The 16,932-nt window shown below is 44.7% G+C and overlaps 2 protein-coding genes across 10 annotated transcripts in view; one reads left to right on the forward strand and one right to left on the reverse strand.

The window, feature by feature from the left end:
• Window positions 1-8,833, forward strand: part of PIWIL1 (piwi like RNA-mediated gene silencing 1) — a 30,706-nt gene extending 21,873 nt beyond the window's left edge. For 3 of the 8 annotated variants that reach the window (XM_084820021.1, XM_084820019.1, XM_084820020.1), the window contains 4 exons: window positions 133-286; window positions 1,087-1,212; window positions 2,748-2,895; window positions 8,295-8,831. In XM_084820021.1, the coding sequence (XP_084676147.1) occupies window positions 133-286; window positions 1,087-1,212; window positions 2,748-2,895; window positions 8,295-8,411 (545 nt within the window). In that variant the 3' untranslated portion in view covers window positions 8,412-8,831. Of the gene's footprint in view, window positions 1-132; window positions 287-1,049; window positions 1,213-2,747; window positions 2,896-8,294 lie in introns of all 8 variants that reach the window. The other 5 variants (XR_014785763.1, XR_014785764.1, XM_084820018.1 and 2 more) reach the window with 5 other exon arrangements.
• A 69-nt stretch (window positions 8,834-8,902) lies between these two features.
• RIMBP2 (RIMS binding protein 2) overlaps window positions 8,903-16,932 on the reverse strand; it is a 98,769-nt gene continuing 90,739 nt past the window's right edge. The window contains exons 18-21 of one of the 2 annotated variants that reach the window (XM_084820016.1): window positions 15,828-15,931; window positions 13,696-13,767; window positions 12,755-12,889; window positions 8,903-10,481 (exon numbers count right to left, since the gene is read on the reverse strand). In XM_084820016.1, coding sequence (XP_084676142.1) covers window positions 10,290-10,481; window positions 12,755-12,889; window positions 13,696-13,767; window positions 15,828-15,931 — 503 coding nt within the window. In that variant the 3' untranslated portion in view covers window positions 8,903-10,289. Of the gene's footprint in view, window positions 10,482-12,202; window positions 12,252-12,754; window positions 12,890-13,695; window positions 13,768-15,827; window positions 15,932-16,932 lie in introns of those variants that run through there. The other variant, XM_084820015.1, reaches the window with a different exon arrangement.

Consider the following 16,932-nt stretch of genomic DNA (forward strand, 5'->3'; position numbering starts at 1 on the left):
AACTAATTCCTTACGTAACCAATGCTGGTGGCGGTTGTGAGCAAGTGGACTCTTTGGACAGGAGTCTGTCTTGTCCACAAAGGTGTATACACTGTAGTAGTTTTTAAATTGTTCTGCTGTTTTCTCCTAAAGCTGCTTTAAGGACTTGGTATACCTACAACAACCACATGCCTTCCCGAATTATTGTGTATCGAGATGGTGTTGGAGATGGTCAGCTAAAAACGTTGGTTAGCTATGAAGTCCCTCAATTTCTGGAGTGCTTGAAATCTGTTGGGAAAGACTACAGGTAAGTCAGTGGTGTGACACTATAAGTCATCAGTAGTGTGCTTTGGCTCAACGAAAGGTAGCTTGATTATGTAGTTTGACATACTCCAAAGAAAGCTGTATTGAACCATTTTTCATTGGTGAAGCAGAATGCGTGCCTTGAAACCTTGAACTGCTATTCATTTGTGCCTGAAGAAAAAGGTTTCCTCGGCTGGAGAAAGCAGTGATGCGTCAAGATTTGATTGCTCTTAATGCTAACATTAAGCTCTTAATGGTTCAATATCTTAGTGTTAAAGATGGTTTCCCTTGGAGATTGCAGCAGTATAGAATGTAGCAGGCTTATGGAGAATCGTCACTACCTAATTTTCTGGGCCAAATGGGATTCTGAAGTTGTTAAAACCTTGAATGGCTGTGACCACTTGAAATAATTGGTGGGTACTTTGAGCCCTCTGTGCGTTGCAGGGATTTCTTGATAACATTTTGTGTTGAGAGCTAAAACAAGGTGTGTCAAGATGCTTCTTCACAGTTCCTTAACTTGCAGTGGCGATCCCCAGGTGAATCAAGACTTCTGTTCAGGTGGGGTTTGGCTATGGTTATGAGTATCTTTGCATAATCTGGTTGATTTGTATTCATTGTTATTTTTAATTTGTATGTTTTCTGTGAATTGTTACCCAGCCTGATTCTTCAACAATAGCAGAGGCTATTAACTTCAGTAAAAATGTTTCTGTTGGACTTAACTCCCACCTTGATGGAATATATGTCTGCTAAAATCTTGTCTGTTTTAGCAGTATAACGCTAAACATTTCCTGTGATCTTCTCAAGCCCCAAACTAACAGTGATAGTGGTAAAGAAGCGTGTGAATAACAGATTCTTCGCTCAGATTGATGGAAGACTTCAGAATCCACCACCTGGCACAGTTATTGATCTAGAGGTTACCAGACCGGAGTGGTAAGTTATTAGAAAAAGTAAATACAGCTTTTGTAGAAGGGTTACGGCTTGTGCAAATAAGGGATAATTGAGATGGTACTGTATTCCTCATGTGTCTGAAAGCAAAGGCACTGCTTACATCGTCCACTGTAATAACTGTATTTTTGCAGTGGTCCTTGTTCAGTGGAGGAAGGTATCGTTGCATGGGTTACTCCTCACATTCACTTGGGTAGGCGAATTATGCTTCAGTGGAGGAAGGTATCGTTGCATGGGTTACTCCTCACAGTCACTTGGGTAGGCTAGGCCATTGAAACTTGCTTCATATGTATCCTGAGTGGAGAGAGTCCCCACCCAGTTTCTGCTCCAAGGCAAGGGCACTAGCTGAGCTCTGTGCCTGCCTTCATCATAATCCACAGGCCCTTTTGCTTTCATATCTTGTCCCCTCCTATTTCTATTTGGCCAGAGTGGGTCGGGCTCTCGGTGGCAACTGTGTGTTCTTTAAGGAGGAGTGCTTGAAGCTGTGGATCTTGAGCAGGAAGTGAGCTCCCAGGCCATGCAAGGAGGGAGGAAACAACCCCCAAGCAGCAAGCACTGCTTCCTCGAGAGCTGTTGTTTCCAGTGATGGAGGGGAGAGCCTAGATGGTGTAGCTGACCTCCTGAGCAGGATAGCTGTGCTGTACCAGTGCCAAGCTGCTTGGACAGGAGAGATCCTTAGAGCACAAAGGCTGCTAAGCACTGGTCAAAACAGGTGCAAGTTGGGATCTTTCCCCTACCAGTCCCTCTGATGCTGGAGAGTGGATCCATTCACCTGGGGATACAGAAGTGGATTAGACAGCTTGTGCTACAGGAGCTAAATGCAAAGGCTGGGAGAGGCGTCCCAGACCATCAAGTTTAACCACAGTGTTTTACAGCTGCAAAACATGTCAAATGCAGTACTTGGGTATATAAGACACAGTCAAGGAGAGGTTTGGCTGTGTGTAATTTGGAGTATGATGTGCAGTTAGCATTGGGAACTTACTCACATTTAAACAAATTCAAGGAACAACTAGAATTACTGGAGAAATTACCTTATATTACGAGCTCTCCACGGTCTTTTCATCCAGGCATTGGTTGGACCTACACACTGTTCGCTTAAGCAGTGGTATGGAATCGGATGCTCCCAGCCAATTCAGTAATTGGACTAGGTGAACTTTGGCCATCCAGTTGATCATTCGAATAGGATAAAGGTGTCTGAGCTTGAATTTTTTGTAGGACTAGCTTTTTAATTTCGTTATTTACTTAAATTAGTGGTGTCCTGCCTTTCAGGATAAAATCCTACCAAGGCGACCTCCAAGTAAAACAACAGTACATTAACAACCACTAAAAACAGTATGGAAAATAGCTCTTAAGGATCCATCCCGCAGGGCAGCTGATGGTAGGAAAGCCCTGTGGGTAGAGGGAGGGACCGTCCAGCTGAAGCAGGGCCCCGAGGTGATTTTTGCCTGCCTGACTTCCTCATTCTTCTGGGATCCTTCCCACAGGAGAACTCATAGGATTTTGTCCTCCTCCTGCTATAGGTATGATTTCTTTATTGTGAGTCAGTCTGTGAGAAGTGGCACTGTTTCGCCAACCCACTACAACGTAATCTATGACAACAGTGCACTGAAGCCAGACTACATGCAGCGACTAACGTACAAGCTCTGTCATATGTATTACAACTGGCCGGTAAGCATTTGCTTGCGCGATGAGTGCACTTCTGTTTCAGTGGGTGACCGTATCCTCAAACGGTTTACTTATTTTCCTCCTCCTGCATAATGTGTTATGTTCCAAATCTAACCATACCATAACTTCAGTTATAGCTGAACCAGTAAACTATTGCAAGGCATGGGTTTGAAATTCTGGTTTGATGAGCTCTCAAAACCACACTTGTTTGGAAGATAGTCTGAATGCAGCTATTGAGAATGAATGAAAATGGTGTACTTGCCTATATACAGTAGCTTCTGCGCAGAACCTTACCTGAGGACCATCACAAAAGTGAATGGCCATTCGGTATAAATAGTACACAATAGTTGTTACTCAAATAGATTCAGGATTTATGTATGCTACTTGAATGTAAAAAAAACAACACCAATTGTCATTACGGTTTGGACACTTAAAAGCAAACTGTGTAGGTGAGTCCAGCTTCTGTTGGTGGATGCAGCAAACCCTTGGCTTCTAATAAGAAACCTTTTGAATTTTTACTGACATTCTGAGGTATAGTCTTTCATTAAAGAATATGGTTTCAGAGTTGGATGAACCATGGGGAATCTGAGGTTTGTCGCAATGGACAAAAGTATTCCCAGCTCTCTGGATTTAATTCCTTTGATTTCATCCCCTTCCATGAGTGGGAGGGTAGCTGAAATGGTATTGGATATGTTCCTGTTGAGAGGGTGACTGAAGGATGTCAAAACCCAGTTTGCATGTAATGGTGAGAAATCATGGGCTAATGAACCCATGATTCGATGTAGCATGGGCCAGGCATGTTTTGCTTCCGTTTGGAATATTCAGCCCCCGATTGGTGTTGCTACATGATGTCTGAACCTGGTGGACATTAGGTTAAATGTGAATTAAACAACTCGGTTAACCTACAATTAGTAGTCAGGTAAACTATGCGTTGCTTAACTTACAATTAACCTATATCATGTAGCACTCCCTGATCGGGGTTGAATACTCAAAAAGGCACATGCATATACCCCAGCAAATTGTGGGTTGATTAACTGATGGTTTGCTACTGTTATGTGCAAACAGGGTCTTCACATGGAAGAACAAACCATGGTTTAATTAACCCAGGGGTTGTTGCCTTATCCAGAGCTAATGCACAATTTGGCTGCCAAATGATTGTGAAAATGACTGGTGGTTTGGTCAGTTCCTTGGTTGTTTGTTCCTGCCCCCTTCACCCTCTCCCTCCCTGCTTCCCAAATGCCTTTGTGGCGCTATAGTATTGGCATGTAGAGCGGCTAGGTTTTTTTTTTACTGCTTTTGCCTGCCGCCTCTATTGCCTGGTGAAACAACCTACGAACAACCCACAGTTTTGGGTTCACATTTAACTACAACATATGGCTTAAACAACCCAGCATTCACAATCCAACAACAAACCATGGGTGTTTCCTGGGTTGTTCATGGTTTAATTTTTGTGAACCACCCAGAGAGCTTCGGCTATTGGGATGGTACAGAAATTATTTATTTATTTATTTATTTATTTATTTCATTTCTATACCGCCCAATAGCCGAAGCTCTCTGGGCGGTTCACAAAAATTAAAACCAAACAACACACAATAAAACAATTTAAAATATATAGAACATTAAAACCACAATATAACAATACAACCACAATAAAACCTAGCAGCAGTACAAGAGTTTAAAATACAGATTTAAAACAGCAAAGATAAAAATTTAGAAAGCTAAAATGCCTGGGAAAATAAAAAGGTCTTCACCTGGCGCCGAAAGGAGTACAATGTAGGCGCCAGGCGAACCTCACTAGGGAGCTCATTCCAGAGCCGGGGTGCCACAGCAGAAAAAGCCCTCCTCCTAGTAGCCACCCGCCTCACTTCCTTTGGCAGGGGCTCACGGAGAAGGGCCGCTGAGGATGATCTTAAGGTCCGGGCAGGCACATATGGGAGGAGGCGATCCTTCAGGTAACCTGGCCCCAAGCCGTTAAGGGCTTTGAATGTTAACACCAGCACTTTGAATCGGGCCCGGAAATGGACTGGCAGCCAGTGCAGCTGGAAAAGTACTGGCGTAATATGAGCTCGCAGGCCAGTCCCTGTTAACAATCTTGCTGCCCTATTTTGGACCAGCTGAAGTTTCCGGACCGTTTTCAAAGGCAGCCCCACGTATAACGCATTGCAGTAATCCAGACGAGAAGTTATCAGAGCATGGATAACTGTAGCTAGACTATCTCTGTCCAGATAAGGGCGTAGTTGGTATACCAGCCTAAGCTGATAAAAAGTGCTCCGTGCCACTGAGTTCACCTGTGCCTCAAGTGACAGTTCTGGATCCAAGAGCACCCCCAAACTACGAACCTGATCCTTTAGGGGGAGTGCAACCCCCTCCAGAACAGGTTGAATATCACCTAGCCGGGCAGACGAACCACCCACTAACAGTACCTCCGTCTTGTCTGGATTGAGTTTCAGTTTATTAGCCCTCATCCAGTCCATTACCGTGCCCAGGCACTGGTTCAGAACAGCCACTGCCTCACCTGGTTTTGATGAGAAAGAGAGGTAGAGCTGGGTGTCATCCGCATATTGATGGCACCTCAGCCCACACCTCCGGATAACCTCCCCCAGCGGTTTCATGTAGATGTTAAACAGCATGGGGGATAAAATAGAGCCCTGTGGAACCCCATGGCACAATTGCCATGGCACAGAGCAATAATCCCCCAGCACCACCTTCTGGAATCGGCCATCCAAGTAGGAGCGGAACCACTGTAGTGCAGTGCCTCCAACTCCCAACCCAGACAACCTATCCAGAAGGATACCATGGTCGATGGTATCGAAAGCCGCTGAGAGTTCCAGGAGAATCAACAGGGTCGCACTCCCCCTGTCCCTCTCCCGGCAGAGGTCATCCCACAGGGCGACCAAGGCAGTTTCCATTCCAAAACCAGGCCTGAAGCCCGATTGAAATGGATCTAGATAATCCGTTTCATTCAACAGTGCCTGGAGCTGTCCTACAACCACCCGCTCAAGCACCTTGCCCAGGAAGGGGATGTTGGCCACTGGCCTATAATTGTTAACATCCTCTGGGTCCAGGTTAGGCTTTTTCAGGAGTGGTCTAATTACTGCCTCTTTTAAAGCAGCAGGCACCACTCCCTCTCTCAAGGAGGAATTTACAACCTCCTGGACCCAGCCGGACAACCCCTCCTTGTTTGATTTAATAAGCCATGAAGGGCAAGGGTCAAGCACACAAGTGGTCGATCGGACTTGGCCAAGCACCTTGTCCACATCCTCAGGCCTCAGTAACTGAAACTCATCCAATAAAACTGGACCAGACGGTGCTCTGAACGCCTCTACCAATGGAACTGCATTAATGGTGGTGTCCAGTTCATGACGAATCTGAGCGACTTTATCCTCAAAGTGCCGCGCAAACTCGTCACAGCGTGCTACCGAGGGTTCCACCGTCTCTCTCCCTGGCCCAGAATGTAACAGGCCGCGAACCACTCAGAAAAGCTCCGCCGGATGACACTGAGAAGATGCAACGCTGGTGGAAAAGAACTGCCTCTTTGCCACCCTCACCGCCACAGAGTAGGCTCGATAGTGGGCACTTACCTGTGTTCTGTCAGACTCAGCACAAGTTTTCCTCCACCTGCGTTCTAGCCGTCTCCCCTCTTGCTTCATTTCCCTCAGCTCAGGTGTATACCAAGGAGCTGGCCGGGCTCTGCTCAGAGGGAGAGGGCGCTTGGGCGCGATCGTGTCAACCGCCCGAGTCATCTCTGCATTCCACAGAGCGACCTGGGCTTCGACAGGAGCACCAGCCATACCAGCAGGAAAATCCCCCAGAGCCCTCTGGAATCCATCGGAATCCATTAATCTCCGGGGGCGGACCATTTTAATAGGTCCCCCACCCTTGCAGAGGGGAAAGGCCACCAGAAGTCTAAACCTCAGCTGGAAGTGATCTGACCATGACAAAGGGACAGATGTTAATTCCTCCACTTTCAGATCACCATCCTCCTGCCCAGTCGAGAAAACCAGATCAAGCGTGTGTCCTTTTATATGTGTTGGGCCGATGATATGTTGGGACAGCCCCATGGTTGTCATGGCGGCCATGAAGTCCTGAGCCGCCCCGGATACAGCGGCCTCGGCATGGAAGTTGAGATCCCCCAGGACCATCATCCTGGGGGTCCTCAACACCAAGTCTGAGACCACCTCTATCAGCTCAGGCAGGGAGTCTGATGGGCAGCGGGGTGGGCTGCCCATCGGGGTGGGCTGCCCACCAACAGAATCCCTAATCTGTCCCGGGTACCCAACACAAGGTACAGACACTCAAGATCCGCACTCGAATGAGCAGGAAGCCTGGAGAGGGAGATTGAATTCCTATAGACCACGGCAACCCCCCCTCCCCGACCCTCAAGTCGGTGTTGGTGCTGCACCGAGTACCCAGGAGGACACAGCTGGGAGAGAGTGACCCCTCCCAGTTCCCCCACCCAGGTCTCAGTAATACATGCCAGGTCAGCCCCCTCATCCACAATCAAATCATGGATGAGGGAGGTCTTATTTTGGGCCGACCTGGCATTCAGCAGCAGCACCACCAGACCCGAGGGCAGACTGGTAAGGCTTCCAGGAACCATCAGGTTGGGGGAAGAACCAGAAGAGGGGACAGCTGTAAGGTGCCTAGCCCCTCTTCTCCTCAGCTGGCCTGTTAATCCCCCAACGCCATACCTCCCCCTGCCCGTGACCACAGTTATGGTGGCACCTCCCCCACCCCCTGAGTTGCCCAATAGTTCTCCCAGGCACATATTAAAATATTAAGATATAAAATACACAACAGTTTAAAAGAATATAAAAGAGAACAGCAGCTAAGAAGGAGCAGATAGTCCACGTTTGCCCCTTCCCCTGGTCTTTAAAGCTGCTGCCCTCTGCTGCTGCTGCTATTTGCTGCTGGTGTTGTGGCTGCTGGTGTCTCTGGAGAGGCAGGTGGGTAGATCTTCAGGTCCTACGCGACTCCAAGTGCGACGCTACGTGCGCACTTAGCGTCGCACTTGGCGCGACGCCGAGGCGCTGCCTCTGGCAGCCCCGCCTTAAGTACCTGTGGGTACTTAATTTATTTATTTATTTATTAAATAAATAAATAAATCAAACCCATAATTAATCCATACTTTGGGGTTTGCACAGAACGACAGCCCATGATTCAACAACCCATACTATGGTTGTCGTTACGTGCAAACCAGGTTATGACTTGAATTGCACATCTTACCGATAACTCTGCCATCTTAAGCCATGACTGCCAATCATATTTGTCCTCTGGGAGCACTTGAATGCCAAAAAGCAGCTGTCTAATATAATGGAACCAGCTTGATGTACATTACTTAATATAACTACTTTAAAAACAATCTTTAACAAGCTGGTACATGTAACTTGTCTTATCCATAGGGGGTTATTAGAGTGCCTGCTCCATGCCAATATGCCCATAAACTGGCTTTCCTTGTCGGTCAGAGCATTCACAGAGAACCGAACTTGTCACTATCGGAGAATCTATATTACCTGTGATTCCACAGAAGAGGATGAAGTGCAGAATGGGAAGAAAGCGTGTACCACAGATTTGTCTTCCTTGGAGGAGGCGTCAGCTTAAATACTATATGTAGGCTTCATCGTGTTATGCTGTTTCACTTACCTAGAAGTATTATGTGTCTTAGTTACCAGCCAGATAAATTTTACTGGGGTGTGTTAATGTTTTGTTGGCAAAGAAAATTGTGTGGTTTTTTTTTAACAATGGATTCTGGTTCCTGCTTGAAAATAAAATTGTTTATAATCTCGGTTTCAGTAGATTTTTTTTTTAATGTTGAATATATTTCTATTTAAACTTTTCGTCCCAGGTGATGAGAGCTAGACAAAATGTTTTGCATATTATCGAGACTACTGTCAAGGATGCTCTTGTCTGTTGTAGAAAATATACTTATGGAATGACGTAGTGTGCTGTTGTATTGCCTAAATTTATTTTGTGCTTTAAGAGGCAACAAAGACGAACCCTTCTACAAAATATCAAATTTATTTATATAAAATATTTTACACATGAACAACTGTACACATGCACACGCCCACACAATACTTTACCACAAATTTAGGCCAGTATTTTTCTTTAATTTCATAAATCTAGCACACTAGATTATTTTACAAGAATTTACATTATATTTCTTTGAAGACACAATGGGGAAAAGCTTTGATCATTCATATTATAAACCTTCCATCAATTACAAAAGAAAGGCAGTCTGAAAAGTATGTATAAACAGTAAAAAGAATTTACAAATGGACAGGTTACAAAAGAGTAACAGCCAAATATGTCTGCCAGTAACTACATAGTTGTTTTTGTGTATGTATTTTTCTCCCAAATCACAATGCCAATAACAGGACATAGAGTGCTAAGTTTGCCACATACTATTTTTAGTGACTTCTTGCTGGCGATGGCCAGTGAATAACGCAACTTTCTCATTGTAGTACTTCCTCACATTTGTGTCTAGCATACTTTGAGATCAACAATACAAAAAAAAAATGGTGTCCAGCTTGAATCTGCATTTCAAGATACATTTTTTTAAGGTGTCCGGCTGTTGGAATACCAAAACTTTCACCAGTGCCAGAACCTACAGAAATATATATATATTTATATATATTAAATGGCTTGAAGGTGTGCATTTTCTTGATACTTTTATGCAGTAATCTGGCTTTTAATGTACTTGAGAGGTTGACTAGCAGAACTCATACAGATGTTTAAAAATGCGTCTTTCACAACACTTTCAGACTCCCAAGAATTACGTCAGACATTGCACGGAGTCAGCAACACCAATTACTTGATCTTTTGAATTACCAATGTCTCAGTGAGGATGGAAAGACAGTTGAATACGCAGTACATACAAAGTATACGCTGTATAGTTTAGACAGTACAAATCATTGTGCATTAATAAGGCAAACATCAAGGCGGAATAAACTAGGAGTTTCAAGACCATTTATGTGTCAAGTTGTATGTAAATGATAGAAGAGGGATCAAAGAACAAGATTTTCTCCGCTTTAAGGGAGGGAAATGTATCAAAAGATATTAACAGGAGGAGTTGCCTTGTCACAAGAAGGTGGGTTCTTTTGATGTTCCTTAATCCCTTCGGTTTCCCCTTATTTTTTTTAAAAATGCACATTGGTAGCTTCTTTTTAGTAGCAGTGCCATGTACACTTCCCCCCCTCCTCACCATCTGATTAAGTTACTTAAAGACCAAACCAGTCAGGTTTCTGCTGATGTTAGAATGTGCTAAGAAATGGCTAGGTTCTCTAGAAAGATGTTCAATATAGTCATGAAAGCCCTAGTTTGTGAAGGTTTTTTTTTTTTTTGTAAAAAAAATACATAGATCTGAAGCTTTACAGGTTGTCCAGAAGAACACGAAATCATTTCACTGCACCAAGCCTTTTCAGAAGTTTCTTCCCCTTGGACAGCAGCCCCTTTTTCTTTTTCGAGGATAATTCCCTGCCTCTCCCGGGACTACCAGAACCCACAGATGACGTAGGTGACCCCGAATGGAGATGGACTGTGGGAGATGGCGCTCTCCTTGGTGAGGTACCTGTATTCTGAGGAGGAACCTAGTAGGTACATTGTGACAGTTTACTGAATGTTTGAAAGCCATCAACAACAAGAAAGTTGGTAACATTTTTTTTCATTACCCACTTTTTTCCTTTTTTTGGACAATCCATTTTTTTCCTTTAAAGTATGCCACACGACAGATTGGTTTGGTTTACCAAAATAAGTTAGAAACTAGCATATACAGCTGAAGGTTTGGTGGGGTTCTTTTAAATAACCTCTTAAAACTGTTTTAAATAGTGACCCAGAACTGGATTTTGCAAAGCTCAAATTGCTTTTCACATTAGCGGTGACCCTGAGGATGTGAGAAATCGGGCTAAGTACTACAAATAGCAAGTTCTATATACACCAGCCAGTTTCCAGAAGGAATCGCCAATTGTGAAGATAATGAAATTGGAGTCTTTTAATTCTTGTGATCCATTAAATATTTGGTTTCTTTTAGCATACTGTATATACATATTTTGAGAAGATGGCACACTGGTTGAAAGAAAAAACGCTAAAATGAACCTTAATTGTAATCAAAGAAAGCTTCAAGACCTTTGATCTGTGTGGCAATATGATTTACTACACATATGACATACGTATAGTATGGTTGGTTGTACAACGAATAGTACAAGAAATCATTGTAGAAAGTGCAAGATGCGTTGCTATGAGAGCCATTTTAAGAGTGAAAACTAGTGAGCCCCTAGCAATCCCAGTGCCTGCTTGATACCGTAAGTTGGCCAACGTGTCTTTTTAGCAGCTGTGATACTTGGATGGTTCCTGCTGTGTCTGGATCAAGCTCAATTTAGATAACGAAGGTGAAATTAAAGCAAAGGGGTCGCAAGCTTACTTTGATCTCAAATCAAGGTCTCCGTCTAATGGAGAAAACGAACCAAACCAAAAAAACCCAAACCCCGCTTCGCAAAAGCACCCCCAACGTACACCTGAAGATACCATATATTGAGCTCTAATGCATTCATTCATGGAATTTGAGCTGCATGGTTTTTATGTCAACTGTTATTGCATTGATAAACCACAGAGCTGCTGAGTGTTTTTCAAACGTTAGTGTAGAACTGTGCTACTGGAGGGTCTAGATGATTCGGAATGAGGACTGTTGAGTAGATCCTGCCATAAGCAAACTTGGGGCACTATTGACTAGAAGGGAGACTTTTAAGGCAAACAGTTTAAGCAGATATTTGAGGTTAATACTTTTTCAGAAGCAACCATATCCTTTTTCTTGACTACCATACTTATCTGCTTACAATGTTATGCTTTATCATTCAAGGGTGGGTCTGTTTTATGCTCACCTCCACTACCCCCAAAAAAACTCTGAGGTCACGCTTTCCTCCCAGATTGGCCAACAATGCAATATGCAGCTACTCTTTGGAGTTAGACACTAGATACATTTTTTTTATGCAAACAAATATCAAGTTTGGTAAGAAATATGTTCCAAATGTTAAACCATTTTTCTTTATGAACATGAACCCTGAATACAAGGAGGAAGAAAATCATGAAACAAGTCAATTCTGTTGACATTTTACGACTACATAATACCCTAGAAGTTGATAAAAAAAAAAAACAACAACCAAAAAATACAAGGCAAGTCTGCAGCCAACCAGGGCTAATGGTTTGGAGACATATTTCTCTTGTTGCACATTTAGGTGCCAAGATGGCTTGCATTAGATAAATGCCAGCTAGCTTGAATTGGTATCTCTATTGGTATCTTCAGTTGCTCACTTACGTGAAGGCTACATTGCCTTTTTTTAAGGTGTGAAATGAACACTCTTCTTCTGTTCCCAAGCAGATGAGCAAAGAAATAAAAATATACATAAAATATAATATATAAAACTGCAGTGATGAAAGAAGATAAGAGATACTACACTTGAATCATTTTCTTGGGAGGTGGCATCTTTGTGGGGCACTTCCTGGCAGCCAAAAAAAGCTTGGAAGGGTTTGAGTTGAAAGGTTTCCCCCTGTTCTGTGTTGTATTTAAATCCTTAGCATACCTACATTCTGCAGAAGTAAACAAACCTGTGCAAGGTAAATAGTGCTTGTGATGCTATATTTGAACCAAAAATGGTTCATAACTCTAAATGTTCATGATATTGTACATGCTACTGGAAGAAGTTATTTCTGTGTTAACTGGCCTTTTTCCAGCTTATCCTAAAAACAAAAAAAAATAATTTTTAAAAGTAAAAAAAAACCCCCAAACACTAATACTCAAACTAAATCTGAAATGGTGTATGGGAGAAAACAAAACAGAACAATGGCTTTTTTTTCAATGCTTGCTTACCCTTTTTGCTTTTGTACGTATTGGAGTATCTTGAGTATATCGTGAGGGGGCATCGGATAAATATACTTCTACATCATCAGGCACTTCTTCAAGAAAGTTTGAAGGAACCAAACCCTTCTGGCCGACAAGCTCACCCTGAAATGGGGTATTAATGTGGAAGTGTTAATGATACAGCAGCAAAGAATCAAGGTTTTCAGAGTCATACTGGGCTGGGGATAATGCTACTTTTGCACACGTGCTCACCAAGTCAACCACAGCAGGTCCATACTGAGGGGAAGGACTGCAGAAAGTCGTAGCAGATGATCAAATGCCTACTCGTCGGCTTGGTGCCCAAGTACTTCAAGGACTGCCTTCTCCCATTGAGCTCAGTTCAATACCTGAGGCCTTGATCCATCCAGAAGCCTCCAAAGTTTGTGGGTGTCTACTAGGAGCAGGGCCTTTTCAGCTGTGGTACCAGCCTCGTGCAATGCCCACCCTCCCACGCCCCAGCCCAGGTTTGCCCTTCATGTGCCAAGTTAAAACTGAGTTCTTCTGGTAGGCTTTTATGGGGCCTGTGCATGTGTTTTCCTGTGCTGTTTCCACTTCTTTGCTTTTGGAATTACCACTGCAATTGTAATTTCTTTGCTGTGGTGTTCACTGGTTGGTTCTGGAAAAGGGCTCTTGGTTTTGAAAGAGACAGTTCCAAGTCAGAGAGCCAACCCGTTGACTCTTGCACATGCAAGCACTAGGAAGAGTCTCTTGTTCCAGGGAAATATTTATAACATGATAAAATTGTGCCTGGCCTACAGAACCCATTACTGTTTTCATTGGACAGTGACATCCTGGAAGAAGGTGACAGAATTACTTAAGCTGCTCCCTGAAAGCAGGAAATCGACCTGTTTATGCAAGTACTCCGCATACTGCAATCAGAACAGAGGGACGGAAGGAAATAAAGCACTTACATAATAAAAACCATCTTCATCAATTTCTCCAACGACTGTAATAATGTCTCCTGTACAAAATGTTAGCTCGGCCTGTAGGAAGAGGACAAAGCGCAAAGCCATAAACTTCTTGGGACTCTGCAAATGGGTTGTGTGTGTGTGTTTTCTGTTTTATGCCCATCCTGATGTATAATGACAGATACTATTTATTTTATTTATTGCATTTATATCCCGCCTTTTTTCCTCTCACAAGGAACCCAAGGCGGCTTACATTATCCTTCTCCTCTCCATTTTAGCCTCACAGCGGCGACCTTGTGAGGTGGGTTGGGCTGAGAGTCTGTGACTGGCCCAAAGTCACCCAGTGAGCTTCCATGGCCGAGTGGGGACTAGAACCCAGATCTCCTGGCTCCCAGTTCAACACTCTCATTTATTTTGGGTGGGATGAGTCTGTGCTGTACTGCCTTCATGGTGAGGGAGAGAGAAAAGTGGAGTGCATCTTCTCCACTTTTGAACAAGAATACAAGTTACTCTTTCCTGCTATTGAGCAAACTGGTGTGGAAAATAGACATGTGAACCCTCTGGGAGGCTCCCGGTTTCAATGGGAAAAGCATGGGGGATGCTGCTTTGTGGCCCTTTTCCTCCGACAGTTTGCTCACGCCCTCCCCCTCCAGCTGTTATGCAAACCAGTCAGGGAAGGACTTGTTCAGGGCCACACTCGGCGGAATGGCTCCCAAAGGCAACAGGGTTGGTTTCCATTTTGAAGTAAGTGAAATAAACACGACCACCTGAACAGCCTTCCCATCTCCCACACCCATAAGTCCAGAGTCTAAAATGACCTAACCATGCCACTCAGTCCACCCCTGGGGAAAAGATAAGAGACCACATTTGCTATCCACAGGTGGGAAAGCAGCTGTGGGGTGAGGTTGCCAACTGAACTGTAAAATGGTGGAAAGGGAGGAGGTAAAGCAGTCACTCCCCCACTGCTGCTTCTCCTCCACTGCCAATAGCTTTTTGTTACCGCCCCCCTGCCCCCCCCCCGCCGGAAAAATGTAGAACATGGGAAGAGCTCTGCTGGATCAGACTAAAGGGGCATCTAACTCAGCATCTTATTTCCAATTGTAGTGAATTAGATGCTTCCAAGAAGCAGAGCAAGAAGCAAACAACCCTTCCCCGCTGTTCCCCTTCCCCCAGCAACTGATAGCCAAAGGCATCTTCCCATGTGAACCCAAAGGTTCCATTTAGCCAGTAGTAAAGGCCATGGATAAGAATTGGTCCAAGCCTCTTATTAACACCCCCCCACCCCCGCTGCACAACTTAGCATTGCCTCACTGCTGCTGCCCACTTTCTACAAGATGAAGTCCTTCGATACAGCTGTAGCTGATGCCGCCAACGTTGCCCCTCATTAGATATTTTAAAAGTGCTGTGATTGTTCTGGACTGTGCCAAGCTTAGATGGCTTTAAAGGGGTTTAAAATTCCTGGAGGAGAAGGCTATCAATGGTTTCTAGCCATGATGGTGAAATATTACCTCCAGTATCAGAGGATACACCAGCTGCTGGGGAACATGGGTGGGAGGGTGCTGTTGCACTCATGTCCTGCTTGTGGGTTTCCCGTGGGCAGCTGGTTGGCCACTGTTTGAACAGAGACTGTGTGAACAGAATTGGACCCTTGGTCTGGTCCTGCTTGGCTCTTCTTATGTTCTTAGGTACAAAATTACACTTCCCATCACCTAAACCTGGGGTGCACAACCTGTGGCCCATGGGCTGTGTGCACCCCCCCCCCAAGACCTTAACTGCACCACCTTCTCACCCCCCTTCTCCCATGATCCTGATACAGATCTCAGGTTTCCTGCCACTGCTACCAGCGAGGAAAGAGTGCTCTGGATCAGGATTGCTGAGGGAGGGGGTGGAGAGAAAGCTCTCCACTCCCTCCCCCAGAGATCCTCAAAGAAATGGCTCCTCCTCCGCTGGAAAGAGTGAACTGCATCAGGATTGCTCTGAGTGCACGTGCACATGCCGACTGCAACCTCCAAGCCAGAACCTCCTGTAGCCTTTAGGGCCCCAAACGTTGCGTAATCTGCCTTAAATGGATGCAATTTCCCCATTATTCACAGTTCCAGTGCTCAAGAAGTGGTTGGCTTTGTTTCAGTGAATACCTCCACGTCAACGTTAGGAGAGCTCTCCCTCGGATCGTAGTCATATAACGCCACCATTCTTCTCGTTGGTGCCACAGGTTGACGGCAGCTCCTTCGGTTCCTTTCTGTTCCGACCAAAAGGAGGGAAAGCTATCGCAGTTACTTTCAAATAAATGTCAACAGCGCAACGCCTCTGAACAAGGGAGTGACCAGCTCAAGAACTTTTCTGGTCCGAAGCTTGACAGCAGACCAGTCAATTGCCATTGTTTTTGTTTGTTTTTAAACCAAACGAGCAAGCAATGCAGACCTTCTTCAGTACGGTTCTAATTGGTAAGCTGGTCTTGCCTTTTCATAGAACTATTCAAACTGCCGGGTGTCTTACATTCCATCTAGTCAAAATGGCTGGCTAGTAGATAGCCATTTCTGCATCCAAACAGTACTTCTGAGGAATGGACTGACAGCCTGCAAATGGTGGCAGAGAGCAAGATGCAATAAGCTCACCACCAGGCATCATTCTGCCCGCTGGGGATTATACTGTGCAAGCATAGAAGGAAGAGAAACATAATGCCGGCCTTCTAACGTTCTCCTTTGGGTAAAGAGATGGCACCCGCAGCCACTCTGCTACTAGCAGAGGCGGCCTCGGGAGCCACAAAACTCCCCTGTTTTTATTTGCTCCTGCAGGGCTGACTCACACATTGCATAGTGGCAAACCCAAGTTTGCCATCAACTGCCTACTCAACAGGGAGTGGCAGCCGAACTTGGATTTCCGACTGCCGTACTTATTCACAGGTTACATTTTTAGGTGTACACTTTTTTCTTTTTTTTATTTGAAAAAGCCAAATTAGGCGTACCACTAACAAGCAAACGGCAACATGGTTTGTGTAGGGAACGTCAGGGATTTCTCAAGCCTGATTGGCTCCCAGTCCCCCACTTCTCATTGGCTGGAAGGATCCCACCATTTCAATGGCCACATTTAAACCAGGAGAGGACCATAGCTCAATGGTAGGGCACCTGCTTTGCGTTCAGAAGGTCCCAGGGTCAAGTCCTGGCATCTCCAGGTAGGGCTGGGAAAGAATCCCGCCTGAAACCCTGGAGAGCCTCTGCCAGTCGGTACAGACACTAAATG

The sequence above is a fragment of the Heloderma suspectum genome, chromosome 13 (assembly GCF_057233095.1).
Source record: "Heloderma suspectum isolate Gila_16-S chromosome 13, 16-S_ref, whole genome shotgun sequence".
In the NCBI taxonomy this organism is placed as follows: Eukaryota; Metazoa; Chordata; class Lepidosauria; order Squamata; family Helodermatidae; genus Heloderma; species Heloderma suspectum.